This window comes from Ovis aries, chromosome 15, assembly GCF_016772045.2.
Source record: "Ovis aries strain OAR_USU_Benz2616 breed Rambouillet chromosome 15, ARS-UI_Ramb_v3.0, whole genome shotgun sequence".
NCBI lineage: Eukaryota > Metazoa > Chordata > Mammalia > Artiodactyla > Bovidae > Ovis > Ovis aries.
In genome coordinates, this window is record NC_056068.1 from 34,427,498 (window position 1) to 34,453,446 (window position 25,949).

At 45.2% G+C, this 25,949-nt stretch overlaps 1 protein-coding gene across 4 annotated transcripts in view; it reads left to right on the forward strand.

The window, feature by feature from the left end:
- Positions 1–25,949, forward strand: part of SERGEF (secretion regulating guanine nucleotide exchange factor) — a 256,873-nt gene that overhangs the window by 194,149 nt on the left and 36,775 nt on the right. Inside the window, exon 11 of one of the 4 annotated variants that reach the window (XM_027979348.3) lies at positions 1–25,949. This exon is cut by the window's right edge and continues 35,248 nt beyond it. The exons of 2 other annotated variants lie outside the window; for them this stretch is intronic. In XM_027979348.3, coding sequence (XP_027835149.2) covers positions 1–107 — 107 coding nt within the window. In that variant the 3' untranslated portion in view covers positions 108–25,949. One more of the 4 variants, XM_027979351.3, reaches the window with a different exon arrangement.

Below are 25,949 nucleotides of genomic sequence, written 5' to 3' on the forward strand. Positions count from 1 at the left end.
AGAGCTCCCCTCATGAGACCATGAACCTCTCAGGAACAGGGGCCACATCTTGCCCACCTCTGTATCCCTGGAGTTCAGCACAGTTCCTGGCACACGGGATGTGCTGAGTGAGCAGAAGAAGGAAATGACCGAGTTTTCATGGCTTCGCTACCATTTGTGCACATCCAAGTAGTTTTCATAATTTTTCCTATAAGACTCAGTCATTATACATCTTCTGATTTGATAAGAACAGAGATTTCAGAAACTCACAAAAATGGGTGTGAATCTTAGTTCCACCATTTACTGTATAGTAATTTATTCCAAGTCATGTAATCTCTTTAAACTCCAGATTCCTTGATTGTACAATAAGAATAACGGCACCTGTTGCTACAGATAATTGTAATGATTAACTTACTGTTAATACATGAGAATATACACGTGAAAGTGCTTGACATTCTCAAATATTTTAGTTGCTTTCTTCCTTTACGTGGTAAGTGATAGGTAAAGGAGGGAAGGAGACTCAGAAGAATGGATCATCCCCAAGCCAGCCACTGAGGATGAAATAAGGTCCTTCGTCATTCCCTGGCTTCCCAGGACCCTGAGACTCTGACTGAAGCCCAGGCAGCTTGGTTGCCCCCTACTTGCTCTGTCCCGAGCACACCAGTATTTGGACTTAGAATCTCCTGACTCCAAATGCAGTGTATTCTCTCTATTACTCTGCTATAGGAAGGTAGGAAAAGAGGTAGCAAAAGAAATTCAAGGAATGGTTATAGGTTTGGGTCCCTCATGCAGGCCCAATGTCTGGGGCTTGCAGTGGGAAACCCAAGTTTATTTAGAGAGGAGAATTTCCAGGGTCAAAGATCTTTGGGTTGGTTTTGTTAGCACGTCAGCTCCCCTCTCTGCAGACTCTGTGTTGGAACTGCCACAGCATGCTGGTTCCTATTAAAATCTTTTTCAAACTAGGTCTAGCTGTTTCAGCCCTGGAAGGAAAGCCGGATTATTCTCTGAGAAAAATGGTCAGTGGTTATCCCTCCCCGCAATACTTTCAACATCACAATAGCAGGAACAGCCATCCTTTACTAAGTGCCTCCTGTGCTGAGCCTTCCTGACATCACTATGAGTAGGTGTTATTAGCTCCATTTTATAGGGGAGCAGGTTGTCATTAAGAGTGTAGACTTCAGAGTTAGACCAAGGTTCAGATTCTGGCCCCACCATGTTTTAGCCAGCCCTCTCTGAGTCTCAGTTTCTTCATCAGCAAATAGGGTTAGTAATGTATACATTACAGTTGTTGTTCAGTCGCTCAGTATTGAACCTTATAGTGTTAATACTATTAATATGAGGACTGTGTGAATATCACCTTCCTGATACTTGACATAGTGCCTAACACATGGTAAGGAAATCCTCCATCAGTGTTGTCGTCGTTCAGTCATTCAGTTGCGTCTGACTCTGCCACCCCATGGCCTGTAGCACGCCTGCAGACTTCCCTGTCCTTCACCATCTCCTGGAGCTTGCTCAAACTCATGTCCATCAAGTTGGTGATGCCATCCAACAATCTCATCCTCTGTCGCCCTCTTCTCCTCCTGCCCTCAATCTTTCCCAGCATCAGGGTCTTTTCCAGTGACCCTGGAAAAGGGTCTCTTTGCATCAGGTGGCCAAAGGATTGGCGCTTCAGCTTCAGTATCAATCCTTCCAATGAATATTCAGGGTTGAATTCCTTTAGGACTGACTGGTTTGATCTCCTTACAGTCCAAGGGACTCTCGAGAGTCTTCTCCAGTACCACAGTTTGAAAGCATCAATTCTTCAGCGCTCAGCCTTCTTTATGGCCTAACTCTCACATCCATACATGACTACTGGAAAAACCATATTTTTGACTATGTGGACTTTTGTCAGCAAAGTGGTATCTCTGCTTTTTAATATGCTGTCTAGGTTTGTCATAGCCTTCCTTCCAAGGAGCAAGCGTCTTTTAATTTCATGGCTGCAGTCACCATCTGCAGTGATTTTGGAGCCCATCAGTGTATGGTGATGACCCATTACAATGAAGGTGACAGTGGTATGATCTCTTGATCTATAGAAGGTTGGCCATCGTAGTAGATTCTAGAGGGAGGAGGAGAGATGGTAAAACCCCCAGAAGTTCCTAAGATAAACTCAGGAGAACTTCAGAAATGGTGTTGGAAGGAACCTGGTATGATTGGTTGGAATAAAATCAGAGAAGAGCTGTATTTTATTGATTCAGTGTGTTTTTATCAACTACTTACTCTGTGTCGGGCCTTGTGCTGAAACCTGGAGATGCAATGGTGATAAAACAGATGTGATTTCTGCCTTCAAGGAGCTTGCAGTCTCATGGGGGAATCAAACACTATTAAAATACTTACACTAGGATAATTATTAAAATAATTATAAAATTGCAAACTAGGATAAATGCTATGAGATAAAGGGACAGGTCGCCATGAGAACATATAACAGGGGTCCTGACCTACTTCAGGTGATCAGGGATAGTTTCACTGGGAAAGTAACATCTGAGCTGAGAGTTGAAGGATCATTTGTTTATTAGGTGAGGGAGTGAATAAAGTGAGGGAAGGCTTCCTAAGCATGTGGACCAATGTGGCCCTTAAGGTGACAGGCAGCTTAGTGCTTTCAGAGAACTGAGGAAATCAGTGGGACCTGAGTATAGAGAATGGGGAAGAGTGTGAGGCTGGAGAGACAGCTCAGGGCCTCGCTGATGTCTTTTTTTTTTTTCTTCTCTAAGAGCTTGGAGACCATTGAAGGATTTGAAGCAGAGGCTAATGTATGTGTGTGTTGCACACATAGGGAGCAATATGAACAATTGGTATTTATAAGAGATCTTTTGGTAGTGGTCTTGAGAATGGGTGGGAGGTTACAAGAGTACCTGTGGGGAAACCAGGATGCTTTGCGTTAGTCCCAGAAAGAAAGAATGCTGGATTGGGCTGAGTGGTGAGATCAGAGGAGAAGGGCTTTGAGATATTTAGGAAGTAAAATTGGCAGGACTTCATGATGGACTGATGAAGAAAGAGAAAGTATGTAGGACAGCTCCCAGGTTTCTGTAGAGACAAATGGATTATGGCCCTGCCATTCTAATCTGAAACAAACAAACAAAAACAGGCAGGAAAAAAAAAAAAAAACCACCTAGATTTGGGTAGAAAGATCTTGATCTGATTTTGAATGCACTACATTTGAGGTGCCTTTTAGATATCCAACTGTAGAGGACCCATGCTGAGGGCTAGGCTGCCAATCGTAGGACACACTGACCTTGGAACATTTTGGGGTGCTCTGGCCCAGATCCAGCCTCTGTAGTGCTCAGGCTTGTTTAGTCCAGTTGATCTGAGGACTTGTGAATCTGCTTCTCACCCTTCATAGTTCTAGTTCCTTAACTGACTTAAAAGGGGTGTCATGAGAGAATTCAGCCTAAGGGAGGAGTATGAACAATCTAGGGAGAGAGTCAGCATCCCGAAGGGAAAGGATTTAGGCATTGATGCATGTTGTCATAGGTGTTTTTCCTCCAAATTTGTGGTTGAGATGTGTTTATTTCCTTATTCATTTATTAATTAAAGTATTTCCTATTAATATATATCTTTAATATGGCAAGCATGATGCCAAGTCAGAAAGGACCCCTGGTTCTTTGGGAAATGTCATCTCCAGAAACGTCCTGGCATTTCTGTTCTTGTGACCAGAAAGAAACCACACAGGATACTGTCCTTTCTCTGAACACTGAAGCTCCAGGATGCTGCCTGCGGACTTTTATCAAGGGGACACGTCCTTGACTTCAGAGAGCTGGTTTGTCAGAGGGGCTCCCTCTGCAGCTAAGAATCCCCGCCCCCCTCCGTCTGTCTCTGGGCCTCTCCTCTCTCGCAGAGGCTTCCTAGATAGGATCTGCATCAATGCCAGTTCTTCACTGTAAAAGGGGCACAGCTGGATAGCCTGAGCTCCACCTCCCACGCCTAAGTCTGGGCCACGTGTTCTGGTTTGTTGTCCAAGAGCATCCCTTTGTGTCCAGGTGAGGGCGAGAGACGTGGCAGCACCAGCTCTGCGTCCTCGTCTGAAATGGCCGAGGAAGTGGGGCTGGCGGGCAGCGGGGGAAGAGCAGAGGAGTGACTCACCCAGCCCTGGCACCATGTGATAGGATCTGTGAATACCCATGTGCTCTAAGAACATTTGCCTTGTGAAAATCTAAACTTACAAGCCACATGAATTCAGGACAGTGATTACCATCCTGAAAGGGAGCATAGTGTCCTTGCAGAAATCCTCTAGTATATTTAACATGCAGTACAGTGAGGGAGCCCAGATAGCGCTAGTGGTAAGGAATCCGCCTGCCAATGCAGGAGACACAAGAAACGCAGATTGGATCCAGAAGATCCCCTGGAGAAGGGAATGACAACCCACTCCAATGTTCTTGCCTGGAAAATCCCATGGACAGAAGAGCCTGGCGGGCCACAGTCCATGGGACCTCAGAGAGTTGGATGCAACTGAGCTCACATTCAGAGTGAGGGAGGAGAAAAACTATGCCGTTTAGGCACTCAGGGGAAGTTGACACAACTGCAGTGGATGGTGAGCCCGTGTTTGGGGAGATCTTGCTGCAGAGAATGACCATGTGTCAGGTGGGGCTGAGCCACTCCTTCCCAGGCTGGGATGGTAGACTGAGAATTGCATCTCTAAGATTCCCTGAGTCTTGGCTTTGCCTTTCATCTTGAAAAGTAAGTCTGCCTTGGGCAAGTCTGCCAAGTGGAAGTGTCCTTGAAGTCAGAAGTTGTTCAGTTGCCAAGTCATGTCTGACTCTTTGCGACCCCATGAACTGTAGCACACTAGGCTTCCCTGTCCTTCACTATCTCCCAGAGTTTGCTCAAACTCATGTCCATTGAGTCGGTGATGTCATCCAACCATCTCATCCTCTCTCGCCCCCTTCTTCTCCAGTCCTCAATCTCTCCCACCATCAGAGTCTTTTCCAGTGAGTCAGCTCTTCGCATCAGGTGGCCAAAGGGTTGGTGCTTCAGCTTTAGCATCAATCCTTCCAATGGATATTCAGGGTTGAATTCCTTTAGAAATGACTGGTTGGATCTCCTTGCAGTCCAAGGGACATTCAAAAGTCTTCTCCAGTGCAACAATTCAAAAGCATCAATTCTTCAGTGCTCAGCCTTCTTTATGGTCCAACTCTCACATCCATACATGACTACTGGAAAAACCATAGCTATAACTGTATGGACCTTTGTCAGCAAATTGATGTCTCTGCTTTTTAATATGGTGTCTAGATTTGTCATAGCTTTCCTTTCAAGGAGCAAGGATCTTTTAATTTCATGGCTGCAGTCACTGTTTGCAGTGATTTGGGAGCCCAAGAAAATAAAGTCTGTAACTGTTTCCACTTTTTCCCCATCTATTTGCCATGAAGTGATGGGACCGGATGCCATGATCTTTGTTTTTTGAATGTTGAGTTTTAAGCCAGTTTTTTTTTCACGCTCCTCTTTCACCTTCATCAAAAGCCTCTTTAGTTCTTCTTTCTGCCATTACAGTAGTATCATCTGCATATCTGAGGTCGTAGATGTTCCTCCAAGTAATCTTGATTTCAGCTTGTGATTCATCCAGCCCAGCATTTCGCACAATATACTCTGCATATAAGTTAAATAAGCAGGGTGACAATATACAGCCTTGATGTACTCCTTTCCCAATTTTGGACAAGTCTATTGTTCCATGTCCCATTTTGACTGTTGCTTCTTGACCTGCATACAGGTTTCTCAGGAGGCAAGTAAGGTGGTCTGGTATTCCCATCTCTTTAAGACTTTTCCACAGTTTGTTGTTATCCACACGAAAGCTTTAGCATAGCCAGTGAAGCAGAAGTATATGTTGTTTTGGAATATCCTTGTTTTTTCTATGATCAATGAATGTTGGCAATTTGATCTCTGGTTCCTCTGCCTTTTCTAAATCCAGCTTGTACATCTGGAAGTTCTTAGTTCACTGTTAAAGCCTAGCTGGAAGGATTTTGAGCATTACCTTACTAGCATGTGAAATGAGTGCAATTGCAGGGTAGTTTGAACATTCTTTGGCGTTGCCTTTCTCCTGACCTTTTCCAATCAGGAGGACCACAGCTCAATCCCAGCTCTACGTCTCCTAACTGTGTGACTTGGGCGAGCCACTGTCTGAACCTCCTTCTCCTGGTCTGTAAAACCAGGTCCATAATACTTTGCAGAGTTTTGTGTGTATGAGGGTCAATTGAGTTAAGCCTAGCAGCCAGCACCCCAGGATATAAAACAGGGAGAAGCTTTGAGGAGCTCCCGCTCAGCTGCTTTGCATTGGCCGTCAACTGCGGTGTGTGCGCATGGCCTGGGTCTGCACGCTCTGCTCAGACAGAACATTCGTTGCTCCCCAGAGCACAAAAGCAGGGCATATGTCAGCTCACTGCCAGCCTGCAGTGGCCCAGAACACACTGTCCTGTTTCTGCCTGGGGAGACATGGGCTCAACAAGCAGTTAGCCCACCTGGCTTAAGTTTCCCCGGAAAGCTCAGTCCTCATTACAGAGAAATCCTTTCAGGTTCTGAGGGTGGCGTGTTGCTGCAATCTGACCCCTGTAAGAATTCTGGCTATGTTCCCTTCTCATGCCAGCTCTCTCCTAAAGCCAGTTTTATGAGGAGTTATTTTCTGACATGTTGGATAAAATCTCAGTGCGTGTTTCTGATGGTGTCTTAGGAGGATCCCACTGTTTTTATTTTCCAGGGGAGCATTAGCAAAATATGGACTAGCCTTTGGATAGAGCTAGCAAAGTCACTGTCAGCTCAAGGCCATTTGCTGCCTGCAAGATCCTTGGTGCCCTCGGTATGACTCTGGCTTCATCTGTCAGCATCTAATGCATGTGAATCACGCCAGCCCGAAGATACTTGTCCCGGTTCAGGGTGCCCATCCCAGTCATCACAGTTTCCATCTGCACACACACAATGCAGATTTGTATTAATTGGTGATTTTCCCCTCTAGCATCCCTGCAGACTCTGTAGGGTCGAGTTCTTGGCCCCTTTATTCAGATTAAGAGAACATGGATCTTACAAGGGGCACTGATTTGTCTGATGCATGCAGCTAATAATTGCGTGCTAAGTCACTTCAGTCATGTCTGGCTCTTTGTGACCCCATGGACTGTAGCATGCCAGGCTCCTTTGTTTATGGGATTCTTTAGGCAAGAATACTGGAGTGGGTTGCCATGCCCTCCTCCAGGGGATCTTCCTGACCCAGGGATCAAACCCCCATCTCTTATGTCTCCTGTGTTGGCAGGCAGGTTCTTTTCCACTAACGTGCCACCTGGGAAGAGTTCTTGGCCTCTTTATTCAGATTAAGAGAACATAGATCTTACAAGGTGCACTGATTTGTCTGGTGTCATGCAGCTAATGATTGGCAAAGCGGTCTTTCAAACCATGGCCTTGTAGGCGGCAGCCTGACAGAGTGAGAACATTGTCCAGCATTTGCACCTCTCACCTGTGACCTTCCTGAGCTGTGTGACCTCACCCATACTAGTCATTAGTATTATAGATGGTTATTGATACTGGTGATAACAGTAAAGTTTCCAAAGCATCTGGCATGGTGGTAGGTTCTCTAAACCATATCTCACTGCATTCTCACACTAGACATGAGAGATGGGTTTTGTTACTATCTGTTTCACAGATAGTTCAGTTCAGTTCAGTTCAGTCGCTCAGTCATGTCCGACTCTTTGCGATCCCATGAATTGCAGCACGCCAGGCCTCCCTGTCCATCACCATCTCCCGGAGTTCACTCAGACTCACGTCCATTGAGTCCATGATGCCATCCAGCCATCTCATCCTCGGTCATCCCCCACTCCTCCTGCCCCCAATCCCTTCCAACATCAGAGTCTTTTCCAATGAGTCAACTCTTCGCATGAGGTGGCCAAAGTACTGGAGCTTCAGCTTTAGCATCATTCCTTCCAAAGAAATCCCAGGGTTGATCTCCTTCAGAATGGACCGACTGGATCTCCTTGTAGTCCAAGGGACTTTCAAGAGTCTTCTCCAACATCACAGTTCAAACGCATCAATTCTTCGGCACTCAGCCTTCTTCACAGTCCAACTCTCACATCCATACATGACCACAGGAAAAACCATAGCCTTGACTAGACGGACCTTAGTCGGCAAAGTAATGTCTCTGCTTTTGAATATGCTATCTAGGTTGATCATAACTTTTCTTCCAAGGAGTAAGCGTCCTTTAATTTCATGGCTGCAGTCACCATCTACAGTGGTTTCACAGATAAGCATCCTGAAATTCAGAGAGCTAGAGTATCTTTTCTGAGCCTCAGTTTCTGTATAAAATAAGGATATGAATACCCCCTGGAAGGGTGATTACAGGGACTGAATGAATGTGCATAAACTTCATGTGTGTGTGTTAGTTGCTCAGTCGTGTCTGATTCTTTGCAACCCCGTGGACACTAGTTGCCAGGCTCCTCTGTTCATGGGATTCTCCAGGCAAAAATACTGGAGTGGGTTGCCATTCTCTTCTCCAGAGGATCTTTCTGACCCAGGGATTGAACCCAGGTCTCCTGCATTGCAGGCAGATTCTTTACCAACTGAGCCACCAGGAACTCAGAGCACAGGGCTATGATGGCTGAGGCACTTAGTTAATGCTTCCTTCCTTTCTCTAGCTCCTCCTCTGACTCCTAATCCAAGTCTTTCCGTTGCAGCCCCTTTAACCCACTTGGAAGCTGAGGTCATGCTGGAGTCTTTCCATAACTTTCTTTCTCACTATCCCCGCACCCCTCAGAGGGTCACTTCAAGTCTCTGATCTGAGCTTTCTGGCAGGTACCGCCTCTTTAGTCTTCTGCCAGTTCAGGAAACACCATCCTCTCCTGGCATGACGCTACACACCCCTGACATTTGCCCCACGGCTGTGTTCTGGAACGCTAAAGCTTTCCCTGGCCTCTCCAGCTGGGGCTCTCCCCTTTCCCAACTTTCTCTAAGGCAAATAGAGGTTGTTTGTCTTATTTTGGCATCTTGCCTGAGTCCCTCATGTTATTATGTTGTGTTTCATGAGGGTGCGCATATGGAAGTGACCTGAAACCAGGTCTCCTGACTTCCAGTGTCATGTTCTACAGCTTATTATTTTAAGTTTAAGAGGCATACACAATAGGTCATGGGGAGAATATAGGAGCCCCATCTTTGGAGATCCTGAGAAATGTATTTATTGGGCTCTCAGTAAATTTATTTATTTAGCACCTGCTCTCAGCCAAGCCCTAGGTGTGGCCATAAAGGAGGCAGGCAGGTCTGTCCTTCAAGAAGCTTTCATGGAACTCACATTCTAGGGTGAGAGGTGGAGAATAAAAACATAAAGTCCAGGTTCAGTGCATGAGACAGGGTGCTCAGGGCTGGGGCACTGGGATGACCCTGAGGGATGGGATGGGGAGGGAGGTGGGAGGGGGGTTCAGGATGGGGAATACATGTACACCCATGGCTGGTTCATGTCAATGTGTGGCAAAAACCACTACAATATTGTAAAGTAATTAGCCTCCAATTAAAATAAATTAATTAATTAAAAAAAACATAAAGTCAATTGGTAAGAGAATTTTAGATTTTAAGTGCCATGAAATAAATTGACTGTGGGATGGAGAGTATCTGCAAGGTGCGTTGTGCACTTTGGATGGACAGAGTGGTCAGGGAAGGACTCCTTGAGAAGGTCCCATTTTGAGCTGTGATCTTCAAGGAAAAGCTGGAGCATCCCAGGCTGAGGGAGCAGCAAGAACAAAGACCTGGAGGCGGAAGGGGCTTGGCCATTCGAGGAGTGAAATGCAGATCTGGACAGCTAGGGGCACAGGGCAGCAGAGGGACAAGGCTGAAGCTCAGAGAGCAGGAGCTGGAAGATAGTGGGTTTCAGAGGCCATGGAGAGACGGTATGTCTAGGATCAGCAGGGAGCCACCGAAGGGCTTTCAGCAGAGGAGTGATGTGACCTGAAGGAAAGCTGAGGCGGCCAAATGGAGAATGGATTGTAAAACGTGAACAGTGAAGCAATACCAGTTAGCCGCTATTAGAATAGCCCAGGAGAGCTGACCGTGGCCTGGCCTGGGTTATGACAGTGGAGACAAATGACCTGAATTTGTGATTATGTTGAGGTTAGGACAGCAGGGCTCAGTAAAAGAATTAGATGAAATAATCCATTCTGCTCCATCTATTCAGTACCCCATTAGTGTAAACCCAGATGATACCTAGCTTCAGTTCTAAACTGGGAGTTGTGGGGGATGACACACGCCTGGCAGTAGGTAGACTGGAAGGGCTGCAGGCCTGACTGCCAGGATGTGTCTCTGCAAGTTTGAGAGACTGCAGATAGAGAGAGGCTAGTCCTTGCATCTCTGAAAGGCAGCTCGGAGGAGTGACACGGGGAGATTTTCAAAGAATCGGTTCATTCAGCAGTCCTATAGCAAGGGCCTTATCTGTGGCTGGTGTTCTGTCCCTGGTGAGTGAGATAGGCTCTGGTCTTTAGCACCTCCCTTCTCTTGGGGGAGGTAGAAATGTAAATAGATACATCTCAGTGGGTAAGGATAATGACAAAGGGATAAACAAGGGGATGTGGAAATATGAAGGACAGGACTCTTCATAGAGGAAGTAAAGGAAGGCCTCACAGAGAAATCAGGCATCAAAAGGAGCTAGGCGTACATTCCAGAAAAGGGAATTGTATGTGCAAAGGCCAGGCTCCTGAAAGAGAGGGCTACACCCAAGAAACAGAAAACAGCTGAGTGTGGCGGGGGTTTAGGGGGGATGGGGCGGCTTATGGACTGCTATGAAAGGTTGTTGACTGCACTGCAAAGTGCCTTTTGTGCCATGGTGAGTATATTGGACTTAATCCTTTATGCATCCAGGAACCATTGGAGGTCTTAAAACCAGGGTCTAGATAATGCAAAGCAAATAGCTGCCCCGCAGACTGCCAATCAATCAAATCCTCATTTCCTACTGCGTCTGGATGCAGCCTCAGAAACATTCTTAACACAGCACTCCAGGTAGTCACTTCCAGTCAGCCAGAATTGGCAGGGGATGAGGCTTATTTGCCCTTCTCGAAAGAAGATGAATCTGTGGATGAGTTTAAAGAGAGAAGTGTTCTAGGACCAAAAACTATCTTTTACAGTTACTTCATCAGCCACAAGTACAAATTGCCTTCATTGTGCAAGACCTGGAGGACAGTCAGAGAGAACCCAGCGTCCCTGCTGTTCATAGGAGAATGGCTGTTGGACTGATGGGAGAAATAACCATCTAGCCTGTAGGAACATATTTCTGAGTGTGGCCATGGTTGTATGAACGGCAAGGAGGCAGTGCTGAGCAGAAAGTACCAGATTTCCAAGGAATTCTGCTTCACTAGTCCCTAAATGGATGCCTTTGATCTATAGGGAAGTACAGTGTTTTAGTAAATGTAAGTAAGGCTTCCGTGTCCAACTGACATTGATCCTTTTCGCCAGGAAGTTCTTTTGAAAATGTCATGTAGCTCCTTTGAAGAAGGCAGAATATCCTGGGCTGAGAAACCAGGAAGTAACCGTTCATCTGAGAGTTCAGTGGTGGCTGGGATTGTCTCTGCCAGTTCCATATCCCTGACACCCAGCATGGGACTTGGCACACAGTGTGTGCTCAGTGGTGTGTGTTGAGTAAATTAACTAGGAAAAGAAAATAACCAGCCAACCAAACATCCAACCTGGGTTCTAATCCCAGCTCTTGAATTTTGTTTCTCTTAGCTATACAATGACCTGGTTGGTTTCCGTGGCCCTTCAAGACATTCTGCTGTCCTCAGATTCGAGGATGATGAATAGAATGGTTCAGAGCAAGCCAAGTCATCACTCATATTTCTGATATGCCTCAAATTTAATCAGAATAAAATACCAAAATCAAGCAGTACTTTACAACATCTCTGATATGCCTTCTAAAAACAGAACCTGCGTCTGTCTCTGAGTTGTGAAGAAAATGTATTAGGTTATATTAAACAGCAAGATTGTCCTTTTGGTAGGAAGGAAAATGAATTAAATCTTGTCTTCCTGACTGGGGATTTTAATTGGGATTTGAGTCAATTTGATCTAAATTTGAGCATCCATCCAGAAAACATTTATTGACATCAGCTATGAGAAGGGCTTTGTGCTAGGCACGTGGGAGAGAGGGAGATGAACAAGACACAAGATGTACGAGAGCCTTCTAGGCAGAAACTGACAGTCTAGTCAGCAAGATAAAATGTACACACTTGACTGTGGCCCCAGGTAGACTGAGAATTAACTGGGACAGGACTAGGGGAGGTCGGAGGAGGAAACCCCTTCAAGTACATCATACAGGCAGGAAGTCAGCCTCTTAATACACCATGTAGGGCTTAGAATTCACTGAGCCATTGTGGCCATGAGGATATACTCTCATGGGATGGAGCTGCCCAGAACTCCTGGTTAGCCTACAGCCACTGAGTCAAGCCCCTTGGCCCAAGCTCTGGTTGGCAGGGAAAACCACCCCAGGCATTCAGCCATTGGTCTTTATGAGCAATGGGTACACCGCACCACCAAGCTCAGGGGCCCCTTTTCATGGCTGTTATCCTTGGGGCCAATTCAAAGAAAAAGATGTTTACTACAATAGGAATTCCTATTTTTTCTTTTGCCCATGTTACCCTTTCTGCCTCAGCTCCCACTGAAATTCAAGATCTAACTAAAATGGGGGCACATGCTTTCTGACATTTATCCAACAATTACTTGTCAAACCCTTCTCTGTGTAGGGCCCTGTGCCAAGTGGGTAGCAGACCATAGAGGCCCTGCCCTCAAGGAGCTGACAGAAGGCTGCATGAGCCAGGCCGAGGGAAGACTGTAATCCCAGCTGTGAGAGGGGGCAAATGAAGTGCTTGCAGTCAGAAGAGGAGCACCTTATTTTAAGGCTATAAAAAGGGAAAACCTAAAAGAGATCCATGGGATTTGGGCCTCAAAAAATGTAAGGGCCATACACATTGAAATAGATGTAGTAGGTTTTCTAAGATAAAATGATGACCAAAGCGTTGAGGAGGCAAAAAAAAAAAAAAAAAAAAAACATTCCAGGCATGTTTAGGGAACAGGGAATACCTCAGTCTGACTATATATAATAAAAGGAACATAAAGGAGAACAATGCTTTGGAAAAAAAAAATTCGAGGCCCATCTGAGTCAGTTTAGAATGCTGTATAACAGGGTTCCCTAGACTGACCGACTTAAACAGCACACATTTATCTCTTATAGTTTTGAAGGGTGGAAGGTCAAGATCAGGCTGACAGCATGGTTGGGTTCTTGGTGAAAACTCTCATTTTAATTCACAAATGGCTTTCTTGCTGTGTCCTTATGTGGTAGAGAGAAAGAGAGAAAACTCTTTTTATCAGGGCACTAATTCATGGGGTTGCAAAGAGTGGGACACGACTGAGCGACTGAACTGAACTGAACTGAACTGAATCCCATCATGAGGACTCCACCCTCATCATCTAATCACCTCCTAGAGGCCCCATCTCCAAACACCATCACATCAGGGATTAGAGTTTTGACATGAAGAATTTTAGAGGAACACAAGCATTTAGTCCTTAGTAGGGCCAGACTGGACTTCCCTGGTGACTCAGACGGTAAAGCGTCTGCCTACAATGCGGGAGACCCGGGTTCAATCCCTGGGTCAGGAAGATCCTCTGGAGAAGGAAATGGCAACCCACTCCATACTCTTGCCTGGAAAATCCCATGGACAGAGGAGCATGGTAGACTCCTATAGTCCATGGGGTTGCAAAGAGTTGGACACAACTGAACGACTTCACTATCTCTCTCTCAGGGCCAGACTATAGTGGGCCTCCTTAGGTGTTCCAGGGTAAAGCAATTATATATTTAATTCTATAAGCAATAAGATGTCACTGATAGTTTTTAAGCAGCTGCAGCTGCTGCTGCAGCTAAGTCGCTTCAGTCATGTCTGACCCTGTGCTACCCCAGAGATGGCAGCCCACCAGGCTCCGCCATCCCTGGGATTCTCCAGGCAAGAACACTGGAATGGGTTGTCATTTCCTTCTCCAATGCATGAAAGTGAAAAGTGAAAGAAGTCGCTCAGTTGTGTCCGACTCTTAGCGACCCCATGGATTGCAGCCTACCAGGCTCCTCCGTCCATGGGATTTTCCAGGGAAGAGTACTGGAGTGGAGTGCCATTGCAGTGTGCTTAAAATCCAAGGGTTGGAAAGGACTTTGGAGATGACCCAGTCCAGCCCTCCATCTCACACATAAAGACTGAATCCCAAAACGGGGAAGTTACTAACCCAAAGTCAGACAGCTAGTTCTGGAGCCAGGGCCAGCACTGGATCTAGATGTTCCAGCTTCAAATACAGTGGTCTTTTGCCCACCAGGATGAGATCTGCACTAGGGAGAGATTCGTGAGTCTTTCTAGTGGAGGTCAATTGGGAAAGGAGAGGCAAGGGTCAGAGAGGCAGAGCTTTGGGAGACTTTTGTATAAAGTTTGGATGAAAGGCAACACCTGGGGCTTTTAGGGCCTTGACAGTGGATTGACAAGGAAGGAGCTGATGGGGGAGAAACACCGAGGTCCAGCTGGTGGGGCTTGGGTGTGGAAGACAGATGGAAAGGAGGAGTCTACTGGTATGTGCTCTGGCTTCTGTTCTTTACCAAGTTGTCCCATTTTGGTAACAATTTGGTAAACTACCTTCAAGTTTTCCCTTCCCAGAAGCAGGACGGGAAACAAATTGAACATAAATGCGTCAAACACCCTCAACGTTTCCTATGTTAACCCTTTTTTTGTAATTTTGTTTTTGTTTGTTTGTTTGTTTTTGGTCCTTCTTGCCTAGAGGACCTTTTCCAGAGCCTGACCTTCCAGGTTGTAAGTCCTCAGCAATGCTATCCATTTACCAGCCAGCACTCTGACTTCGTGGCTTTACATATGGGACACTGGAGCTACCATCATCATCTCAGTGTCCCCAATTTTAGGTTTCCTGCCAGACCCTGTGAAGGTCTGTGCGTGTGACTTACCTCCCATCACATCACTCTAGGTTTGGAACCAAAGCCCTGAGACAACCTCCAGCAAATACCGAGCTCCTGACTCCTGGACTGAGGATGGTCTGGGCTGAGACCACCTGCCTCAGAACCTGGAAGCATGAAAATGCATATTCCTGGGTTCTCCCTTACCCCTTCTGAATCAGAACTGCAGAGTGGGGGCCAGGAATCTGTATTTTGGATAAGTGCCCCCAGGTGATTTTTATGTACCTGAAGTTTGAGACTCTGCCTTAGATCACTTAATACTTTTTCTGGGCCTCAGTTTCCTTGTTTGAAAATTGAGAAACTGTGTACTCAATTTACTGTGAAAAAAGAAATGCACTTGGAAAAAAAGTGTTAAAAGTTAAGTACATATATTTATAAAACTAATGGGCTTCCCTGGTGGCTCCGATGGGAAAGAATCTACCTGCAGTGTGGGAGACCTGGGTTCAATCCCTGGATTGGGAAGATCCCCTGGAGGAGGGCATGGAAACCTACTCCAGTATTGTTGCCTGGAGAATTCCCAGGACAGAGGAGCCTGGTGGGCTACAGTCCATGGGATTGTAAAGAGTTGGGCATGACTGAGTGACTAAGCACAACACAGCATACATATACATAAAATTATTACGTGTATCGCTCAGTTTACAATCTTGGGGTCAAGAAAGTTTGAAATATGTCTCAGACTGAAATACACTGAGTACTGGTAAAAGATCTGAGTGCTCACATCTGGAGCCTGTCTGCTTACCAAGTAAGAGACAATATGAATGAATAACTCCAGGAAAGATAAACCCGAAGCAAAATCGTTACGCTTTCTCTTCAATATCCTCTACCTCATGCATTCAGTCAGCATCATTCACTGAGTGCCTAATATGTGTCAGGGCACCGTGCCAGGGCTAAGAATATAGAGATAAATAAGACATGGTCCCTGACCTCTAGGGGCTGGAGATCAATATGGAAATGAATGTTCAATACGGTGTGATAAGCACTGGCTCCAGGGTGGGTAGAGGCTGGGTATTACTACTCTGGCAACAAGAACAGGTATCAGGTGTCAGGAAAGGTGTCACCAAGGAGATGACCCTAGAGCTCTGTCTTGAGCACAAGTATCATTGTTCCAAGAAGGAAAGCCCCTTACATAGTCCTTGTCACTCACTGGCTGCCTCCTTCCATCCCATCCAATTCTCTCATCAGTTTCCTCCCCCATCAAACCAGTTTCAGGAATTCAGTTTTCTCCTTCTTTCACCAAAATCTGCTATCACTCTAAGTCAATTTTTAGGTTTAGTCATAAACACTGGGGTTTAAAACAATGCTTTTTTTTGGGGAAGGGGTGCAATGTACATTGTTACCCCCAAACTAACCTCAACTGGAGATTTGTTTGTTTGCCTTCTATATCAGCCAGCTGATGGGAGAGGTGTTGTGCTTGATTGGTTAGATTTGTTGTTGTTTTTTTTTTCTTTAGGGGAAAGAGTACTGGTGACAAGTGTTTTTCCCCAGCCCTTGTTGTTTTACTAGATAAATGATTACTACTTTGCTTATCTGTAAAGAATTAAGGGTTAATACATAGTCAAAGTTGACTTGTAGAACTTCTCTCTTAGTGTTTTAAGGCAGAAGAACAATGGATAATGAATCAGATCCTAAATTAAACTAGCCCTTCAGAACGCACCAAGTGTCATGACCAGGTATATCCTTCCTACTCTAAAGGTGATCATCAAGTCCTCAGCCTCAACCTTGGCTAGCTCTGAGTTTAAATGCAGAATCTCAAACTAGCTTATGGTTACTAGGGGGTAAGGGGAAGAGGGATAAATTAGGAGATTGGGATTTGCATATGCAAATGACTATAAAATATAAAATAAATAATTAATAAGGACCTACTATATAGCACAGGGAACTCTATTCAATATTCTGAAATGGCCTATATGGGAAAAGAATCTAAAAAGAGTGGATATACGTATATGTTTAACTGATTCACTTTGCTGTACACTTGAAACTAATATAACATTGTAAATCAACTATACTCCAAAAAAAATAAAAAGAAATAAATGTAGAACTTGAGTCCCTACCTGAGATCTGCTGAATCAGAATATGTATTTTAACAAAATTCCCTGGCAATTCTTATGCACATTAAAGTTTGAAAAGGACTACAAAGTTAGGGATTAATCCCCATTTATTGATTAGGACACTCATCTCCAGACAGATTAAGGAACTTTCTCAAGATCGTGTATAAAGTAGTGGAGCCAGGATTCAAGCTCTGATTACTTGAATTCCAAGTTCAACACTTGGTCCACTGTACTTAGCTTCTTTGTACTGTATTAATTAATAACACTTCTTCAATAGTTCATGATAAATTAAGAGGGGAAAAAATAATATTTTTTCAAGGTATAAATGTGTCTTCTTGAGAGCTTCAGGAGACAAGGAGAGTCAAAGAGCTCACCAAGTGAGCTTTGACTTTATGCGAGGCATGTAGCCTTGTCTCCTTTTTACAGTTGGTGGGAATCCTTAGCCTTTTACTGAGCGTAAATGACCCATAGGGACTTGGGAAGGTAAGGATTGAAGATGGTATTTAAAGGTATGATACTGGGACTTCCTAGATCAGAGGTCAAGGGATCAGAGAGATTGTAAATGTTTTTTCATCCTTGAAGTAAGATCCTCTTTCTGTATGAGGTCAGCTTCTTCCTCAACTAATCAGATTTGGTGGCTGCTCACTGCCTCCAAAGTCAGAAATTCAGGAATTCAATCTTCGGTCACTTGGAGCTCCTCTTGATTTATGAACAACTGTCTCGTAGAGTAAAAGTGGTTTTCCCAAAGAGGGAAAAAATAGCTTAAAAGAAGGCCTTGAAGAATCAAGATGACAGAATGTATTATTTATAAGGGCCTAAAATAAGTGCTGGATCCTCCACTCAAAGTGAGCAGGCGACAGCCAAGCCCTGTGTGGAGTGGAGCCCAGCCAACTCCAGCTAGATCCATGTGGCAGGGCAGGGTGGTCACCACACTCTGCTCAGGATGCCAGGGGTCCTTCTCAAAAGGTGACTCTCGCTGCCAGTATAGAGCAGCCCGTGTAGCTCATGCCTCCCAGCTTACAAGTGTTCACGATAGCATCAGTGAAACAAAGTAATTCATTTTTAAGAAAACTTTTTATTTTATATTGGAATATAGCCAATTAACAGTGTTGTGATAGTTTCAGGTGGACAGCAAAGGAACTCATCCATATACATATATACACATACCCATTCTCCCCCAAACTCCCCTCCCATCCAGGCTGCCACTTAACGTTGAGCAGAGTTCCTTGTGCTGTAGCAAGAAGGTAATTCTTGAAGGAGAATGAAGGAAATGCAGTGAGAGCCTGTGGATGGTGGGAACACACACACAGGCACACACATATGTGCACACACATACACATGCATGCATGCACCATTTGGAAGATTATTTTGAGTTCTGACTTAATGACTCGAGGATACAGGTATGTGTTGGGAATGAGGACAGGAGTAGATACAGGGTCTCTGGACCTTGTCTTTGATAATGGCTCCTGGTTCTGTAACAGAGCATGCCTCTGCTGCTGACTCTGGCCATGCAGAGTAGGTCCTGCCACATCTGGGTAACAGCCACTTCTTGCTACATTACAGATGTTTATTTTATTTTATTTTTTTATTACTCAAGGCTTGGCTCATTATTCTTGAGGAACTTAAAACAATTTCTCTGTTTTCCTTTAAGAGAATGTTTACAAACATCTCTCCTACAAAAGGCTCTCCTGCTTTCTGAAAGAACCTCAGACTCAGCAAGTCTGCATTTTGCCCAGTGGGGAAGAGGCAGTCCGTGTCCAGGGTTCTCACATCAACAGCCAGCATCACAGAAAACCCATTTCCCTGGCACTCGTCCCTTGACTCTGCCATAATACCTTTGTTATCTGGGGGTTTGTGGTACTGACTTAGACCTGAGGACTATTTCCCAAGTCCATTTGTCTATAGAAGCCATGACTCAGTGACAGGAGGGAGGTCACTGAGAAGTAGAAGGGGTGCCAAGAGACTTTGGAAGACACCCCAGGCAGTCGTGAGATTGTGCTCCAGCTTCAGAGTGATTACAAGTCTGCTTTCACCAGCAGAACAGTAGGCCGGGATTTGAACAGAGGCTTCAGAACCCTCTCATCTGTCTCTGGTCCTTCCTCTGCTTCACCCTCTTCCATCCTCTTACTCTTCAAAATTTCTCTTCTGGGCTGCGGTGACTACTCTGTGGGGGAGTAATGCTTTCAGCAGCTCTGGCTGTATTTGGAACTTGCTTCGTGTTCTCTGTTGGCTGGCGGCCTCCTCCCCGGCCCTGGGAGCTCACTGTGACCCATGGCGCTCTGCAGCCACGGCAGCATCAGCTCGTATTGTCTCCAGTTCTAATCTCAGAGGTCTCCAGGTTCCTGTCATCAGAATGGCTATCGCTGGAGTGTAGGGCGGTCAATAGGCTCAGGTTCACCCACATGCCCTGGCAATCCAGGGAGCCTTCGAGAAGATGGACGTCTGCCCTTCCTACCACCCTCTCCACCCCAGCTCAGAATAGGCTCTGAAGACTAAAGGAAATCTCAGCATTTTAAGATCCAGGTAGCTGTTTCATATTTGAATGAGGCAGTGTGGTATAGGAGGATGTGGTATATTGAACTGGTTCAGTTCAAATCTCATCATTACCACTGTGGACCAAATGTGTGATCCTGGGCTCATCACCTGATCCCTCTAAACAAGAAATGCCTGGTAGAGCCATAATGGAGAATAAAGGGTGATACAGATAAAGTGCCTGTGTATACGATGTGCTTGATAAGTAGTGACTAATATTCTCATTATCCTGAAAACCAGGGGTTTTCAAAAACTTTTACCTGCAGAATACATGAGTTCTTTTGGGTGCTTTCCATCGTTTATGTTTTTTAGACCCCTTACCACTCTGGTTACTTTAGTAGTAATGTTATTACTATTACTGTTTTTATTGTGGTAAAATATACCTAATAAAATTCACCATTTCGTGTGTACAACTCAGCGGCATTAAGTGGACTCACCGTGTTGTACAGCCGTCACCGCCATTCGTCTCCAGAACGTCTCCATCCACCCACTTTGAGACTCTGTACCCATTAAACAGTAACTCCCCGTTCCTGCCAGCCTCCCAGCCTGGTCACTGTCTTGGAATGGCACTCTCCAGGTTCTTCAGTGTCTTTCTTCCTACCGTAAATGGGGCTTGGAAAGAGCTTTCTGCTAGGGTTTTCTTTGAGTTCTACAAACTCCCACCAGCAAGCCCAAGAGTTAAAGCTCTGTGTCAGTTGCAGCAAACTTTGGGGATTACAGATAGTTACCAAATGGATGTAGAGCAAAGCTGCTTTGCATGGAATGGATTCTCAAAGAGCCTTCCAAGGACTAGTCCGTTCCTTCCAAAGATATCCAAGGATGTGGCTTGGCATAACTTTGGGGAGAAGCCAACAGCTTTTGAATTCTTCAATAGCATGTATCTCATGGTGAAGATTAAATGAGCTAATTCATGTTAAGTGTGTAATACAGTGCCTGGCATGGATAGCGTCTTTATAGGTACACTGTTGTTGCTATGATTGCACTGTGGAAAAGTTGTTATGTATGTTCTGTTATTTAATCCCCACAGTAGGTAGATATCAGCTTCATTTAACATGAGGAAGCGAGGGCTCTGGGCTGTTAACACCCCTGAAATTACAGAGCTAGTAACAGAGTAAGAGAGCTGCCCTTCAAACCCATACTCAGTAAGATGCCACCTGATATGATATACCAAGAAGGGAACTCTATGGGTGAGTGAATCATATTGACTTCATTTCAGTATTACATCTTTCCATCTTCCCTGCCCTTTTTGCTGTTTCTTCTTCTTAAATCATTCACCTAATGTCCAAGCCTCAGAGCTTTGCGAATTTACTAGCCCCCATTCTCTGCACCATCTGAGAGGGATCGCTCGTGGTCTTCAGTAAGCCCTCTGCTCCAGAATAGGAAACTGAAGCCATGCCTGTAAACCATGGAGCTCTCTGGCTTTATTCTATGAGCACCTAAGAGCTAATGCATTGTTCGTGGAATTTAGAGCAATCATTGGGGTTTGGGTCAGGAAATAGTAGTTTGCAGGACATTCAAGTCACTTGGCTGGAATTTGTTCAGAAAGGAAAACACTTATATCTGGCTTCCATGAGTGACCAAGATTCATTCTCCTTTCAGAAAGCAGGACCAAATCACTCTGTACTTTGTCACAACTCCTAGGAAGCTCAAGGCCAGCTTGAATGCTTGAGTCACACATAGCGTGTACATCAATTTGCAGGGATAACATGTTTGATCCTCCTCCTTTTCCTGGTTTTGCATCTCCATTTCTGTTTTACTCACTGTGTTATAGAAATTCCCTTTGGAAAGAGATGAGTTTAGGGTAAGTCAATCACTAAAGACTATAAATGTGTTGAAGCCAAGGACCGTATTTGGTTATGGTAGTGTCCTCAGCCCGTAGCCCAGGATCTGGCATGTGGTAGGTGCTGAATACATGTCTGTCAGTTGAATGAATCAAATATGTTAATGAATCAGCGTCCAAAGTAACTTGAAGGGTGGCATCTTTGGTACTTTCCTTTGGACTCTCAGCTCATAGGGTCATCAAAGTGGAATCTTTAGAAAGCGTTCCTTAGACTTTGATGGTCTGTCATTAAGGATTTGTGTGCACATGCTAGCAATAGACACCAGCAATAATAATGACTAAAAAAAAGATAAGTCAGTTTTCTGTGACTATTATGCACTGAATTGTGTCTGCCCAAGATTTGTAGGTCAAAGCCCTTGCCCCCAGTCTGACTGCACTTGGAGTGAGGGCCTCGAAGGAGATAACAGAGATTGAGTCGTAAAGCTTGAGTCTTAATCTGACAGGGCTGGTGTCCTTAGAGAAGAGGAAGAGACACTAGAGCTCACTCTCCCTTCTTGTAAGCACAGAGGAAAGGCCATCTGCAAGCCAGGAAGACAGGCCTCACCAGAAACCAACTCTGGTGTTTTTTTCTTGACTCTGCCACCTAGCTTGTGGGATCTCAGTTCCCTGACCAGGGATTGAAACTGAGCCGTGGGAGTGAAAGCCCAGAATCCTAACCATTAGGCGACCAAGGAACTTTTGATCTTGGACTTCTGTCCTGCACAACTGTGAGAAAGTCTTCTGTCCTTTAAGCCAGTCTGTGGTATTTTGTATGGCAGGCCAAGGAATCTAATACATTCACATATGAGAGGTCTAGTGATACTGAGCTCAGGTCTAGTGATACTCAGCTCACCCAGCTCACTAGGGTGTGATTGTTTCCAGTAATCTCCATCTTTGTATTTTACCATCCTTAGCATAGGTTTTCATGGTCAAGGTTTCCTCATGGCCCGAGATGGCTGCTAGAGTTCTAACTGCCACATCCACATTCAGGCAGGAAGCACCCAGAAGGGAAAAAAGGCAAAAAGAGGTCCTACAAAGACACTCTGGGCTTCCCCGGTGGCTCAGTGGTAAAGAATTCACTTGCCAGTGCAGGAGATGCAGCTTCGATCCCTGGGTTGGGAAGATCCCCTGGAGAAGGACATGGAAACCTACTCTAGTATTCTTGCTTGGGAAATCCCATGGACAGAGGAGCCTGGTGGGCTATAGTCCATGGGGTTGCAAAGAGGCAGGGACAACTTAGCAACTGAGCACACAAGCACTAAGGCACTTTTCCTGAAGTGGTACCTCGCCGTGTCCGCTTGCAACTTTTTGGCTAGAACCTAGCCACACCTAACCATAATGAAGGCTGGGAAGTTAGTCTTTTAGCTGGGCACTTGACTGCTCTGAATAAAATTTGGAGAGAATGAGAGTTGAGTAGATCACCAGTAGTCTATGCCTAAGAAACATGAGCATTTTGGAAATGAGGAAGCTGGAAGTGAGCCTCTCACTCACAAGAACAGTTCCACTTCTCAGAGCCTGTGAGCTACCACCAGTCTATAAATCCCTGCTCTCCCACACAGAAGAATTCCAATTAATTTATGTAGAGGCTCCCTACTTTAGGAGCTGGAACTTAACTTCCCATTCCTTGAGTATAGGCTCTGCTTGGTAATATGCTTCCAAAGAGTAGACCACAGAAGGGGGAGTGGTGGAAGGGAGGGCAACTCTACGGTGAAGAAACCTGGTAGATATTACCTTGGCCAGGTGATCAAAGTTATAATAACATCATTAGTAATAAATCGTTTTGTACCTTTGATATGACCTGATGAGAGGGTACTTCTCTGTGATCTTCCTCTCCAAAACCCGTAATCACAATCTAACCATGAGTAAAACATCAGAAAAACCTAAGTTGACGGCATCCTACAAAATAGCTGACTAGTACTTTTTGAAACTGTCAAGATCATCAAAAAACAAGGAAAGTGAGAGGAACTCTAACAGACCAGAAGATCTTAAGGAAACATGACAACCAAATATAATGTGGTATCCATACCCTGGAGCAGAAAAGGACATTAAAGAAAAAAAGTCAAAATCTATACAAAGTATAGCATTTAGTCAGTAGTAATGTACCAGTGTTGGTCCCTTAGGCATGACAAATATACCATAGTGACCTAAGATGTTAACAGTAGGGGCAACTAGGGGAGGGGTGTTTGGAAACTACTGTGTCTCTTCAAGTTTTCTGTAAAATAACACTCTTGTAAAATTAGCAGTTTATTGAAATAAATCCCTGCTCTCCTGCTTACTCACTGAATGACTTGGGCAGGTCACTTCACCCCATTAGGCTCAGTACCTCAGCTGTGTGGTGGTGTGATAGAACCTTCGCTGCAGGATTGAGAAATAGCTTCAGTGAGACTGTGTGACAGGGCTTTGAGACAGTATCCCCTCGGTGTGGCTTTGCATGCAGCATTCCCTCCTGCCTCTGCAGTTCCACACAAGGGTCTTCCAGAAATTTCCTCCAAGGCCATTGCCGCTGTGGCAGCTAGCAGGGCCCAGCCCCACCCCACTGGAGTTCCTTTATAGCCAGAATTCCCTGCAGGAACTTCTCTTGACAGGTTGCTCTGAGGGACTAAGATTGCATTTTTATTTTCATATTTCACTTCATTTCTCCCCTCCTTGAATTTAGTTTTTCTCTTCAGGAATCAGCATATGACTCAAACTGCCAGTTCTAAATTTAGTATTGCCTGTGATAGGGAGAATGCATTTAGTGCTGCCTAGGATATGTATTTGGAAATAATGGTTTTATTTACCACATCCAGTAATTCTGACTGCCTGCTGGGTTCTTTCAGGAAAGAATTTGTCATCTCCTTTCCTCTTAATGATGAAATGTTGCCGGCTCAGGTCCCAGAGGCGCAGCCCGGGCCAGACGCTGGTGACTTGAGTCTCGGTTTAATTAAACAACATCGTCCCCAGGATTCTGCAGTCCTGGGTTCTCTCCAAGCCTTCTGTTTAGAGGTAGTTTGGAAACAGGTCTATTCTTTGGAGCCTGGAAGCTTATCTCTGGGCTCCAGGCTGAGATTTGCCCCTTTTTTCATTGTTGCCCCTTTAGTGCTGGAATATAGGGGAGAGGAGGAAGTTCCGCATATATGGAGCATGTGTCCTCGACATGCTGAGGGTATAGAAGTAAATCATAGACAGCTCTTGCTCTCTGAGAACTATAATTCATTCATTTATTTTAAAAAATGCCTCAGGCATCTACCATGGACCCAACACCATGCTAATCGTTAGGGTTACAGCAGTGACCAAATCAAACGAAGTTTCATTCCCTGAATCATGCTTCCTTGTGCACGTGGTATGTATGGCTCTTGTGCATATATGGCTTGTATGGCTCTGGTGCACATAATCTCTATGGCTCTTGTGCCCATGGTGTGCATGGCTCTTGTGCACGTGGTTTCTATGGTGTGCATGGCTCTTGTGCACGTGGTTTCTATGGTGTGCATGGCTCTTGTGCACGTGGTTTCTATGGTGTGTATGGCTCTTGTGCATGTGGTTTCTATGGTGTGTATGGCTCTTGTGCACATGGCTTATATGGCTCTTGTGCACATCGTGTGTATGGCTCTTGTGCACGTGGTTTGCATGGTGTGTATGGCTCTTGTGCACATGGTTTCTATGGTGTGTATGGCTCTTGTGCATGTGGTTTCTATAGTGTGTATGGCTCTTGTACACGTGGTTTGTATGGCTCTGACATAATACAGGAGATGAAGGATGATATGTGGTATTAGGGAGATACACAATATGTGTTCGTTTCCCAGGGCTGCAGTAATTAAGTACCATAGTCTGAGTGGCTCACAGCAGCAGAAATATATTCACCACAGGTCTGGAGGCCAGAAGTCTGAAAACAAGGCTTTGACAGGGTCAGACTCCTTTTGGAGACTTTAGGAGCAAATCCTCCATTGCCTCTTCTGTCTTCTGCTGGCTCTAGGCATCCCTTGTCCTGTGAATGCAAACACCAGTCTCTGCCTTCTTCTCCACACAGCCTTCTCTCTGTGTCTTTCTCCTCTTCTGTCCCTTCAAGGACACGTGTCTGGTTTAGGGTCCACTTGGATAATCCAGGGTGATCTCACTTTGGGGTCCTTAATTTAGGTACATCTGCAGAGGTTCTAGGGAAGAACCTATTCCTGGCTTCCCCCAGCTTCCGGTGTTTCTTGGCGTTCCCTGACCTCACTCTAGTCTCTGTCTCGCGGTCGCCTTGCCTCCTCCTCTTCTCTCTGTGTGTCAGACTTCCCTTTGCCTTTCTCTTCAAGGACACTTGTGGTGGCACTTAGGATCCACGTCCATGATTTAGGACAATCATTTCATCGCAAAATCCTTAACTTAAAATCTTATCTGTAGAGACTCTTTTTTCCAGATAAGGCCACATTCAGAGGTTCTGGGGGTTAAGATGCGGAGCTGTCTTTTGGAGGGCCACTGTTCATCCTACCATGCGGTATGAGAGTGTAAGACCTGTGCATATTCACCCTGGGAGGTTGATTTTATTCTCATTTTCCATGGGAGGACACTACGACCCAGGGAAATTACGTAATTAACCCAGGGTCACTCAGAAAGGAAGCAGCAGAGCCTGGGATGGACA